The 14090-nt window shown below is 32.1% G+C and overlaps 1 protein-coding gene across 1 annotated transcript; it reads right to left on the bottom strand.

The window, feature by feature from the left end:
- Positions 1 to 1051: 1051 nt before the first annotated feature.
- On the bottom strand, positions 1052 to 6045 carry LOC134708655 (uncharacterized). The gene is made up of 2 exons (XM_063569302.1): positions 5725 to 6045; positions 1052 to 2095 (listed from the first exon to the last, which is right to left on the bottom strand). Exons 1-2 carry the CDS (start codon positions 5737 to 5739, stop codon positions 1052 to 1054), a joined length of 1059 nt encoding a protein of 352 aa, XP_063425372.1. The 5' UTR covers positions 5740 to 6045.
- Between the last annotated feature and the right edge of the window lie 8045 nt (positions 6046 to 14090).

A 14090-nucleotide genomic window follows, 5' to 3' on the forward strand; every position in this document is an offset into this window, starting at 1 on the left:
ATAAGGTAATAGGTAACAGGTGAATATACTATTGGTATCGGTATCGGACTCGACCCAGAACTTCTTAATTATTGGCAATATTAATTACGTGGAAAACAAAAGGGCCTGGAGTGGTGTAATTTTTAATCTACACTTTTGTACTATATTAGTTATATATATAGTTGAATTCTTTGATTCGTCGTTTTTACGTGATGACGGCTGACAAATTGGACCTCGTAATTTTAGTATTATAGATTAGACCGTTGGATTTCCCGTTTTAATGGTTCACTAGTAGTTTTTTTTGCGAAAAGCATTTGGTACATAGGGGATGAAAAAATACTGATTCACTATTGAGTCTAATATTACAGAATGTTTGCTCCGTTGGTATATGCTTGTATCATTATTTGTTATTATAAGCACCAAAACAATTCTCGCTTTCTGGAAATATAATTGGAATCTGAAATAAAATTACAATCTCAGAGGACTCAGGTTGTAATTTCCCCAAAAGTTCGTCACTAAATCTTTTGTTTTTTATCTGTTTACATGTATATAATACTTTTTAGATTCGGTTCATCGAGTACCCGCTTAACGAAATGTCCGTGCATATACGTTAAGATAACTTATACTTACTAAATTTCCTCCATAATGACGCTTTTTGACGCCACCCCCTTTACTCCATAATGACGCCTTTTGAGGCCTAGGTAGTAACTCAGTTGAAACGCTTCGACTACGAAGTGTCTGTAGTAGACTCAATCAAATTTGTATCCAATATGAAAAGGAATATCATAGGAATGTCTGACTTTAATTTATTTGATGAACTATTTGTTTTTCGCAATGCATTAATACTTTAAAGCATATTTTCAGCATTTTACTAAAAAAAATCCTATGTGAATCAAGTATGCAAATAAAAAATTTCAATGGAGGAAAGGGTTAAATAAACTAGTAACGAAAATCAATAATGACGTATATTCATTATACAAAACCATGAGTGAGAAAAGAATTCCAGATTGTACTGTATGGCGCAAATGATTAGGTAGGTAATGCACTGTATGTCGCAGATGATTATGTAATGTTAAAGTAAAACACAGATTGTCAAGATCAGGACAGTAACAGAGCTTGATAAACTACTGGCAGAGTTACCGTTCTTGTTTTCAGTAGATTGGTACACTCCTCCGTGACTGTATGACGGACATACCAGCGTTGGCATTTTCATAACTTTTTGTGTCCTACATTTGGTTAGAGTCTCTTTATTTTTATGGTCACAAGGCAATGAACCACGTAATGCTTCGCTTACAATTCTTTGAGAACTGATAACTCCATCGTCGAGGCAATACATATTATTCAAAAGTTCTTTCTGTTTTTCATCCTGAATTTTATGTATATAGCTAATTCCACAATCACACATTATAGCGTTCCCTGTAATAAGAGGGTTGTTACCGACAGCTGCCTCCAGTAAATTGTCAACAGTTCCACAAGGTAACATTTCAAACGTGTTATTCAGTATTTCTACTTGAGAAAATCTACCAAAAACAAATGGCATATAATGTACATATTTGAAAATACTACCAATAATGCTCAATTTTTTTCCTGATACGTTCACGATTGACATTGTGTCCAAGTTATAAATTGTGGTATCTTCAAGGCTGAATGATTTCATGTTGTCAAGCGTTGCTATAGCAAACGGACTAACCATTGTTATTTTGGACTTAAGTATTTCAATAGTTGAAAGACCCGTGTTGTTGAAAATTGCAAATTTATCAAGATGACCAATTACACTTTTAAAAAATATTAACTTCTCAAGGGATTGTATTGACTTAAAAGCACAAGTAGAAATTGAGCCAAAGTTACTTCGCTGGAATTCAATTGTATTTAAAAATTCAAGTCCAAGAAATGAGTTTGGTGGAATGGTTTGTATGTTCATTTCGTCCATGAAAATATAAGTTGTGAGCGGAGGAAATCTAACAGGAAAGTCCGTTAATGCGTAACATTTCACATCTCTTTTTCTACATACACATCCGGGAGGACATTTTTCTTTAGAAAGGTCAGCAGCTGCGAAAGTTATCCCAGAAAAAATCAGCAAAATAAATACTTGGATTTCCATGAATATAAATTGTACCTAAAATAGAAAAATCAAAAATTAGTTTAAGGTGAGGAATACTTAATATAATGGTATTTCGGATTTTAAGGACTTTCTATGACATTTGGAACTGGTTCAACTTGCATCGGTGAATAAATTGCAATTTACAATTGGTGATTAACCCGTGCGTAGATATTTGTTAAACGCTACGTATCGCTTTAATAATGTAGATTTTCTAATATAGTCACCTAGTTGATATTTTCTGATCATGGTATTGACCATTCTTTTTTATGTTGAAAGTCTTTTAAGTATTTAATTAAAGAAAGGTTTTATTTCATGTAGCATAAACTTGACATGTTTAAAGACACAGTGGTGGATCCAGGGGGAGGGTTCCTGGGGGGTTGGAAGCCCCCTTTTTTTGGACGATCAATGCATTTGAATGGGGACATATAGTTGGAACCCCCTTTTAAAATGACTGGATCCGCCCCTGAGACACATTAACACGAGGCAAGTGTCAGATAAAAATTAGACATGAACGTACACCTTACAATTATTCCATATACCAATCAAAGGACATCATAGTTGACCTATTGCAAATGTAATTTAAAAAAACCAGACCAACACAAAAACTGAACATTTACCAAATGGACTATGAAATGAGGTCAAAGTCAAATCATACCTGCCAGACAGACATTAACGCCTTGTAATTATTCCATACACCAAATATAATTGACACATCTATTGTTATTAGCACCTGAGATCACCCCTAGTTTTTGGTGGGGTTCGTGTTGTTTATTCTTTGGTTTTCTAATCTATGTTGTGTCATGTGTACTATTGTTTGTCTGTTTGTCTTTTTCATGTTTAGCCATGGCGTTGTCAGTTTGTTTTACTGATTAATGAGTTTGACTGTCCCTTTGGTATCTTTCGTCCCTCTTTTATAACATTTGAAAGAAAGAAAAAAAAACACAAACACTTTCCGCGTTAACAACAGGAATAAACACATTACAATTTCTATTATTCCAAATAGAGTTGATCTATTGCTTAGAGTTCTTGAAAACTAGATTAAAACCAAAATCTTTTAAGAGGAACCATGAAAATCAGGTCAAGGTCAGACGAAACCTGCCAGATATGCATTTATATTGTGTCGTAGATCAAACCTATTCGTTCGGTGTATGTTTACCTGTCTTGGTTTAAATGTCTTTGGTCGAGATATAAAAAAGAAGATGTGGTATGATTATCAATGAGAAAACTCTTCTCAAGAGACCACTTGACTGATATATAAATTAACAAAAAACGACAACTACTGAATTGTAGGCTCCTGACTTGGCCGGGACATGCACATACAGAATGTGGCTTTTAATGTTGGAATGTTGCACACTACTGTCCCAGGTTAGAGTGGAGGGGTGACGACTGTTTAAACGTTTACACACACTGCAAATATAGCTATCTCTTTTACTCATAACAGGTTAGAAATTCACCTGACCAAAAAAATGTATTTCTTTTCCTCAAGCAGTCACTGAACCATGAAATTCATGAAGATCAAGGACAACGAACATATGACAGAAGAAAACTTCGTAACATAAGGTATCTGCATACAAAATGCACAGCATCTAGGTCTACCTTTTAAAACGTACAGTTTTTATAGAAATAGTTAACACCCATAGGCGGATCCAGGCCCCCCTTTCGTGGGAAAAATTTGGTTGATTATATAGGGAATCATTGAAGCATGACTGGAGCGGCCCCCCTTAGGTCAATCAGCGGGCCCCCTCTTAGGAAAAGTTCTGAATCCGCCACTGAATGACTGAGTCACCGTCGACTGATAGAAACACCGGCTGGCGGAACAAAAGTCAATGTGATAATGTAGATTGAAATAAAAGTTCACAGGGACAAAATAAGCGTTATATTGTAACCAGAGACATATATATGTTCCGGACCATATGAGTATTTGGACCATACGCGTATGGTCATGGCCATATGCGTATACTCATATGGTCCGACCATATGAGTATTATACTCGTTTGGTTATTAACGGGCCGGACCATATGAGTATTTGGACCATATAGGTATTTTTTTCAAATATACAATAGAAATAATACGTATTAATTTTACATTTCAAAAGCTACATAAACATTAAATATTAATGGTTCAGTCAGGTGATCTTAGTTTTCATCGCTAATTGTATTCGTGTATGCTTTTGAATACTTAGAATGACATTCACACGGTACCATACATGTAGCTTGTTTTTGGCTGCGTGCAGTGATATCGACTCGGACAATTCCGATGTGTCTACGGTGTTTTTAAGAAACTCTAGATCAGTCAGGTGATCTTAGTTTTCATCGCTAATTGTATTCGTGTATGCTTTTGAATACTTAGAATGACATTCACACGGTACCATACATGTAGCTTGTTTTTGGCTGCGTGCAGTGATGTCGACTCGGACAATTCCGATGTGTCTACGGTGTTTTTAAGAAACTCTAGATCGTGTAGATCTCCAATATTGTAAAATGAATATCACAGATCAAATTAAATAAAGGCAGTAGCTATTTCATGGCTCTTAAATGCTATTTTACCGGTCTTATAATTGAGTTTTAAATAGAAGTACAGAAATAAAGAATAGAAAAAAATAAGGAAACATAGTACATACACTTTTAATATTTTACTGTTTAATAAATATCATGATCTTTAAAAAAACACAATGACCCTTGCCGGTGATGTCACCTACTTTAAACAATAAAATTTCCTTTTTACAATATGTTCATTTGATTTTAACATCTTATAATTGTACTTACAAATAGTAAGCAATATTTACTGTGTGAAACTGGGTTTTTTTAAAAAGTTTTCAAATATATAATAAAATGACATTTTAGTGACGTAACAACCAGAAGGGTCACACCTAATGAAGAGTTTAAAAATATACGTGTTGATTACCCCGACCATACGCGTACGGTCCGACCATACGCGTACGGTCCGACCATACGCATATGGTCGGACCATATGAGTATATACCCATATGGCCATGACCATACGCGTATGGTCCAGATACTCATATGGTCCGGAACATATACATATGTCTCTGTTGTAACAATGTCAGGTGGCATGACTCAACTTTGAAGGATTTGGACAGGAAAGACAAACGCTATTATTTTCAAACAAGTAAAATGTAAATGGCAGCCACAGCAAATATTACAAATATAAATCTAAGAAAGTCCTTTTATTCATCCCATATGATTTTAGATATTAGAATACGGCGATGATGCACGATTGTCAACTTGAGACAAGGTTCAGAGTTAGCTTAACACTTTCAAAATTCAAATGTCTCCGAAATACAACCAAATTTGAAATAAAACAGAAGGTGGACATGTTTTAATTCTTGTGGTTTTCAGTATTTTTATGAAAAATGATAAATTGACATGGAAGGTGCAAAATTAAATAAGCACGATAGGAACTAAACAAAAACATAATTATTTTACGTTTAAAAAGTAGAATAAAAATACACCATTTTGTTTCTATAAAAGAAGTTATTGTTTTGTCCTTCGGTAAATACCTTATCCCAACTCTTCATGAATGTTAGTTCATTAATGGGCAATCAAATTAACACACCTATATCTAACCAGCTTGTTACAAATACAGTTTTTTCTTTGGAAATACAAATTTTGGTAAGACCTTACCTTAAAGATGTACATTATAGTCACACGTATAAAACACAAAAAACATGTCAATTTACAACATTGTCACATTAACAATAAAATACTAATTACCAGATTACAAGAAACATTTATTTTTTTGTGGAAATAGACATGACATTAAGAATTTGAGGTGCGCAACAGGTCTCTTTCTTGTTCTATCTCGACCAGTTTCTTAAAACAATATTTTCGTTTTTAAGGCATACTTCTAACACTTAACCACGGGCTTTTAAATAAAATTTGCAAATATTTTCCGACTGAATAAAAGAAAATTTCAGGAAATACTTTTATCTATTTCAATTTTCAAGGAGAAAGTAAATCATCGTTCACACTATAAGAACAGCATCTCCTTCTATTGTTTACCGATGTTTGACTGCAGTGTGGTATAAAAGATGCAAACATAAAGTAATGTTTTATGAGACAACCATCCACCACAGACTAATGCAAGTCGGTATATGCATCTCTAGGTCACCCACCGAAAGGCCTTCAACAAAGAGCACGGGAAACACACAAATATGATGTGCCAGGTTAAACACGTCGTAAAAGCTTATTTCAATCCTTCCCTAACCTAGGACAGTTATGTAACGAACGTCATAAGAACAAACTATGAAAATCCGCTGGAAAGGGCGTGGATTGTCTAATTGCAGACACATAGTATTACATGTCTCTATTGGAACGAAACACCTTTAATTGAAAATTCTTCCGAAGTACAGAAAAGACACAACGTAATATGAACAGTCCAAAAATTCTTGCATTTACTGTAAGCCATTTGAATGCCATCTTCGCTAGCCAAGGGTTACGATCCACTCCCGCTCTCTTCACCCTTGGCGGATTGAGATAACATTTCGGAGACACAAGGTCAGGATTTTTATTGGTTGCAGTCAAAACTCGCTGCATCCAATCAAAAAGCACCCATAACATGATCACGTGTAAATGTAGAAAGTGTTTGTAAACAATTACCACGTGTTTTTTGTGCAGAAAGTCTGTACATCCCTAAACACACGACGATATTTAGTGACAACTAGAATGTTTATAATCAACCAATAAAAGTTCGTGAGTATGTTTCATGCACAAATTCATGAATGTTGACGTAAATTTTCATTTCCGGATTTACCAAGTGTGTAGATTCTAGACGCTACCGTATGTTTACCTCCAAATTGAAGAGTTCAAGTGCTACCATTGGTCAAGAATAATGTATTCGGAATGGGTGTGGTTTTTATCTTCCGATAGATGGCGCAACATTGTTATCACAAATGTTGGCTCAATCCGCCAAGGGTGAAGAGAGCGGGAGTGGATCGTAACCCTTGGCTAGCGAAGATGTTTGAATGCCAATTGTAATAATAAATATTTTTTTTTTTTAGTAAAAACTCAATTAGGTAGTACAAAAAAAATGTAAATGTCACTGATCTACTGTAATATGTCATTTTAACATTGTCTTCGTATAACCATCGAAACATTTGTGGCCCAGTGGTCAAAATAGTCAAAAACTGTACCAATAGCCTGTCAACAAATTTTGAAATTCATTTATTTTCAACTTCAGACGAATATATGCTTATTTTTACATGCATATAGCTGCTGCGATTAGAGTGTAGAAAATGATTTCTTTTATTCCATTATGATCTGATTCAGTATCATTTAGTTTGTCTTATTCCATTATGATCTGATTCAGTATCATTTAGTTTAACTTATTCCATTATGATCTGATTCAGTATCATTTAAAATTGAGAAAGGAAATGGTGAATATGTAAAAGCGACAACCACCCGACCATAGAGCAAACAACAGCCGAAGGCAACCAATGGGTCTTCAATGCAGCGAGAATTCCCGTGTCCTTCAGCTGGCCCCTAAAATATGTAGTTTGTCTTATTCAATTATGATCTGATTCAGTATCATGTAGTTTGTCTTATTCCATTATGATCTGATTCAGTATCATTTAGTTTGTCTTATTCCATTATGATCTGATTCAGTATCATTTAGTTTGTCTTATTCCATTATGATCCGATTCAGCATCATTTAGTTTTTCTTATTCCATTATGATCTGATTCAGTATCATTCAGTTTGTCTTATTTCATTATGATCTGATTCAGTATCATTAAGTTTGTCTTATTCCATTATGATCTGATTCAGTATCATTAAGTTTGTCTTATTCCATTATGATCTGATTCAGTATCATTAAGTTTGTCTTATTCCATTATGATCTGATTCAGTATCATTCAGTTTGTCTTATTCCATTATGATCTGATTCAGTATCATGTAGTTTGTCTTATTCCATTATGATCTGATTCAGTATCATGTAGTTTGTCTTATTATATTATGATCTGATTCAGTATCATTCAGTTTGTCTTATTCCATTATGATCTGATTCAGTATCATTCAGTTTGTCTTATTCCATTATGATCTGATTCAGTATCATTTAGTTTGTCTTATTCCATTATGATCTGATTCAGTATCATTTAGTTTGTCTTATTCCATTATGATCTGATTCAGTATCATTTAGTTTAACTTATTCCATTATGATCTGATTCAGTATCATTTAAAATTGAGAAAGGAAATGGTGAATATGTCAAAGCGACAACCACCCGACCATAGAGCAAACAACAGCCGAAGGCAACCAATGGGTCTTCAATGCAGCGAGAATTCCCGTGTCCTTCAGCTGGCCCCTAAAATATGTAGTTTGTCTTATTCAATTATGATCTGATTCAGTATCATGTAGTTTGTCTTATTCCATTATGATCTGATTCAGTATCATTTAGTTTGTCTTATTCCATTATGATCCGATTCAGTATCATTTAGTTTTCTTATTCCATTATGATCTGATTCAGTATCATTCAGTTTGTCTTATTCTATTATGATCTGATTCAGTATCATTTAGTTTGTCTTATTTCATTATGATCTGATTCAGTATCATTAAGTTTGTCTTATTCCATTATGATCTGATTCAGTATCATTAAGTTTGTCTTATTCCATTATGATCTGATTCAGTATCATTCAGTTTGTCTTATTCCATTATGATCTGATTCAGTATCATTCAGTTTGTCTTATTCCATTATGATCTGATTCAGTATCATGTAGTTTGTCTTATTCCATTATGATCTGATTCAGTATCATGTAGTTTGTCTTATTCCATTATGATCTGATTCAGTATCATTCAGTTTGTCTTATTCCATTATGATCTGATTCAGTATCATTCAGTTTGTCTTATTCCATTATGATCTGATTCAGTATCATTTAGTTTGTCTTATTCCATTATGATCTGATTCAGTATCATTTAGTTTGTCTTATTCCATTATGATCTGATTCAGTATCATTTAGTTTGTCTTATTCCATTATGATCTGATTCAGTATCATTTAGTTTGTCTTATTCCATTATGATCTGATTCAGTATCATTTAGTTTGTCTTATTCCATTATGATCTGATTCAGTATCATTTAGTTTGTCTTATTCCATTATGATCTGATTCAGTATCATTTAGTTTGTCTTATTCCATTATGATCCGATTCAGTATCATTTAGTTTGTCTTATTCCATTTTGATCCGATTCAGTATCATTTAGTTTGTCTTATTCCATTATGATCTGATTCAGTATCATTCAGTTTGTCTTATTCCATTATGATCTGATTCAGTATCATTCAGTTTGTCTTATTCCATTATGATCTGATTCAGTATCATTCAGTTTGTCTTATTCTATGATGATCTGATTCAGTATCATTTAGTTTGTCTTATTCCATGATGATCTGATTCAGTATCATTCAGTTTGTTTTATTCCATTATGATCTGATTCAGTATCATTTAGTTTGTCTTATTCCATTATGATCTGATTCAGTATAATTTAGTTTTTCTTATTCCATTATGATCCGATTCAGTATCATTTAGTTTGTCTTATTCTATTATGATCTGATTCAGTATCATTTAGTTTGTCTTATTTCATTATGATCTGATTCAGTATCATTAAGTTTGTCTTATTCCATTATGATCTGATTCAGTATCATTAAGTTTGTCTTATTCCATTATGATCTGATTCAGTATCATTAAGTTTGTCTTATTCCATTATGATCTGATTCAGTATCATTCAGTTTGTCTTATTCCATTATGATCTGATTCAGTATCATGTAGTTTGTCTTATTCCATTATGATCTGATTCAGTATCATGTAGTTTGTCTTATTATATTATGATCTGATTCAGTATCATTCAGTTTGTCTTATTCCATTATGATCTGATTCAGTATCATTCAGTTTGTCTTATTCCATTATGATCTGATTCAGTATCATTTAGTTTGTCTTATTCCATTATGATCTGATTCAGTATCATTTAGTTTGTCTTATTCCATTATGATCTGATTCAGTATCATTTAGTTTAACTTATTCCATTATGATCTGATTCAGTATCATTTAAAATTGAGAAAGGAAATGGTGAATATGTCAAAGCGACAACCACCCGACCATAGAGCAAACAACAGCCGAAGGCAACCAATGGGTCTTCAATGCAGCGAGAATTCCCGTGTCCTTCAGCTGGCCCCTAAAATATGTAGTTTGTCTTATTCAATTATGATCTGATTCAGTATCATGTAGTTTGTCTTATTCCATTATGATCTGATTCAGTATCATTTAGTTTGTCTTATTCCATTATGATCCGATTCAGTATCATTTAGTTTTCTTATTCCATTATGATCTGATTCAGTATCATTCAGTTTGTCTTATTCTATTATGATCTGATTCAGTATCATTTAGTTTGTCTTATTTCATTATGATCTGATTCAGTATCATTAAGTTTGTCTTATTCCATTATGATCTGATTCAGTATCATTAAGTTTGTCTTATTCCATTATGATCTGATTCAGTATCATTCAGTTTGTCTTATTCCATTATGATCTGATTCAGTATCATTTAGTTTGTCTTATTCCATTATGATCTGATTCAGTATCATTTAGTTTGTCTTATTCCATTATGATCTGATTCAGTATCATTTAGTTTGTCTTATTCCATTATGATCCGATTCAGTATCATTTAGTTTGTCTTATTCCATTTTGATCCGATTCAGTATCATTTAGTTTGTCTTATTCCATTATGATCTGATTCAGTATCATTCAGTTTGTCTTATTCCATTATGATCTGATTCAGTATCATTCAGTTTGTCTTATTCCATTATGATCTGATTCAGTATCATTCAGTTTGTCTTATTCTATGATGATCTGATTCAGTATCATTTAGTTTGTCTTATTCCATGATGATCTGATTCAGTATCATTCAGTTTGTTTTATTCCATTATGATCTGATTCAGTATCATTTAGTTTGTCTTATTCCATTATGATCTGATTCAGTATAATTTAGTTTTTCTTATTCCATTATGATCCGATTCAGTATCATTTAGTTTGTCTTATTCTATTATGATCTGATTCAGTATCATTTAGTTTGTCTTATTTCATTATGATCTGATTCAGTATCATTAAGTTTGTCTTATTCCATTATGATCTGATTCAGTATCATTCAGTTTATCTTATTCCATTATGATCCGATTCAGTATCATTCAGTTTGTCTTATTCCATTATGATCCGATTCAGTATCATTCAGTTTGTCTTATTCCATTATGATCCGATTCAGTATCATTCAGTTTGTCTTATTCCATTATGATCTGATTCAGTATCATTCAGTTTGTCTTATTCCATTATGATCTGATTCAGTATCATGTAGTTTGTCTTATTCCATTATGATCTGATTCAGTATCATGTAGTTTGTCTTATTCCATTATGATCTGATTCAGTATCATTCAGTTTGTCTTATTCCATTATGATCTGATTCAGTATCATTCAGTTTGTCTTATTCCATTATGATCTGATTCAGTATCATTCAGTTTGTCTTATTCCATTATGATCTGATTCAGTATCATTTAGTTTGTCTTATTCCATTATGATCTGATTCAGTATCATTTAGTTTGTCTTATTCCATTATGATCTGATTCAGTATCATTTAGTTTGTCTTATTCCATTATGATCTGATTCAGTATCATTTAGTTTGTCTTATTCCATTATGATCTGATTCAGTATCATTCAGTTTGTCTTATTCCATTATGATCTGATTCAGTATCATTTAGTTTGTCTTATTCCATTATGATCTGATTCAGTATCATTTAGTTTGTCTTATTCCATTATGATCTGATTCAGTATCATTTAGTTTGTCTTATTCCATTATGATCCGATTCAGTATCATTCAGTTTGTCTTATTCCATTATGATCCGATTCAGTATCATTTAGTTTGTCTTATTCCATTATGATCTGATTCAGTATCATTTAGTTTGTCTTATCTGATTATTATCATTTTTATCTGGGGTTTTTAAGGTTTGAATGCTTAACAAACTTATGAGGATGTCCAACATGTCCTGGGTTTGTGTGTAAATCCTTGGTTAGACATGTTAGTGGGTTTTTTTTTCTTCCCATGAAGCATATTGTGTTTGGGGAAGTTGATGTTTAGATGGTAGATATTTGGCAGTCTTTATTGCATTTATCTACAACTCTCTAACACTCAGACAATTAGAGGTTGACATATGGAATGGACAAGTTCACTTCTAGATGTTTAATATAAAAAAAATTGTAAGGGTTCCGCGGAACCCAGTGTCTCGCCTACTCTTGCTGTAAATCGCAGGCTCAACAAAAATAAAGAAAAAAATCAATAAAAATATTCCTCTTGATACTATCTTATGATTGTAAGAAGCTTCTGTCCAAGTTTTATAAAATCAAGGATAGTTAATGAATCTAATAAATGTTTTGAAAACTTTAACTGCAGAATTATGTTATGTTAACTGGCAGCAAGTCCATTTAAAAGTAAAATACAGAAAAAAAATGGAGTTATCTTTTTACAAAATTTACTTCTGGATACTATCTTATGATCATAAATAAGCTTCTGCCCAAGTTTGGTACAAACCCAGGATAGTTTAAGAAATTTTATTAAAATTTAAAAAACTTTAACCACAGAGTGAATCACAGAAAAACTAAGTCCATTTATAAGTAAAATACAGAAAAAATGGAATTTTATTTTTACAAAATTTACTTCTGGATACTATCGTATGATCATAAATAAGCTTCTGTCCAAGTTTGGTACAAACCCAGGATAGTTTAAGAAAGTTATTAAAACCACAGAGTGAATATTTGTGGACGCCTCCGACGACGACGACGGAATGTAGGATCGCTTAGTCTCGCTTTTTCGACTAAAGTCGAAGGCTCGACAAAAAGAAGATGTGATATTATTGCAATGAGACAACTATCCACAAAAGACCAAAATGACACAAACATTAACAACTATAAGTTTTTTTATGGGTTAAGTTGCTGTCTCAGTAACAATAGTAAATCAAAAATCTTTTTTGTTCATTCTACATGTATACTGAAATTTTACAAATATCTGGAATTATCAAAGGAAAGCTAAGTATCTTCTTTATCTTATCAATTGTAAAAAATCACATTATATTCAAATCATCAAAATATTGTACAGCATTTTCAGTTAATAAATATAATAAAAAAAATCTGTTTATAATGAAAATTACAAATATTCAATCATTTTCAAAATTCACAGAAATAAGTAAGATGACATTCACCAATGCTTACTTGATCCGTAATAGTTTATATAGATTACAACATTGAACCTATATCTACTTCATTTGATTGATATATTATAGACACAATTATTATTACTGATTTTTTCTTTCAAATGTTGACTAGAATAGATGTAAAAAACAAATAAATATGTTAATCCACTTCTTGAATATTATATTTTTTTCTAGATATTTCAAAGACCAAATTCAAAAACCCATAAAAAAGATATCATTCCAAATCCTCTTGTTTATGAATATCTTAGTTGAGAAAATAATCAGCAAAAGTCAACAAATCTGTGCTTTGCTTATTGTGCTAATTGACATTTCATATGCACAATTTTTTTTTTTCAATTGTACCTTAATAAAATATTTGATGAGTGCCAATAATACAGGTAAAATATATATATATAATTATTTTATTTTATTTTCACTTATAAAAATCTGCAATATGTACATTGGCTTTATTTTCCAGTAAAATATATAAAAGTAGAATTATCTCTGATGGTCTTCAAGAAATATCACCAGATGTTTTCTGATTCTTAATTATTGAGATATAAACATTTGCTGGTGTACACTATGGTTGTGTTCAGTCTTTAATTTATAATGATTTTGCTGTCCACTCTTGATGTTATACATGTCTTCTGATGAGGTAAATATGTGATATTCACTGGGGCAATGGCTGAATTGAATATAATTTTTTCTCAAAAGTCAATTACGGTAAACTACATATTCAGCGTAACAAGAGACAGTAATGGTTTTATTCCATATTCCCATA

Source organism: Mytilus trossulus, chromosome 2 (assembly GCF_036588685.1).
Source record: "Mytilus trossulus isolate FHL-02 chromosome 2, PNRI_Mtr1.1.1.hap1, whole genome shotgun sequence".
Lineage (NCBI taxonomy): Eukaryota > Metazoa > Mollusca > Bivalvia > Mytilida > Mytilidae > Mytilus > Mytilus trossulus.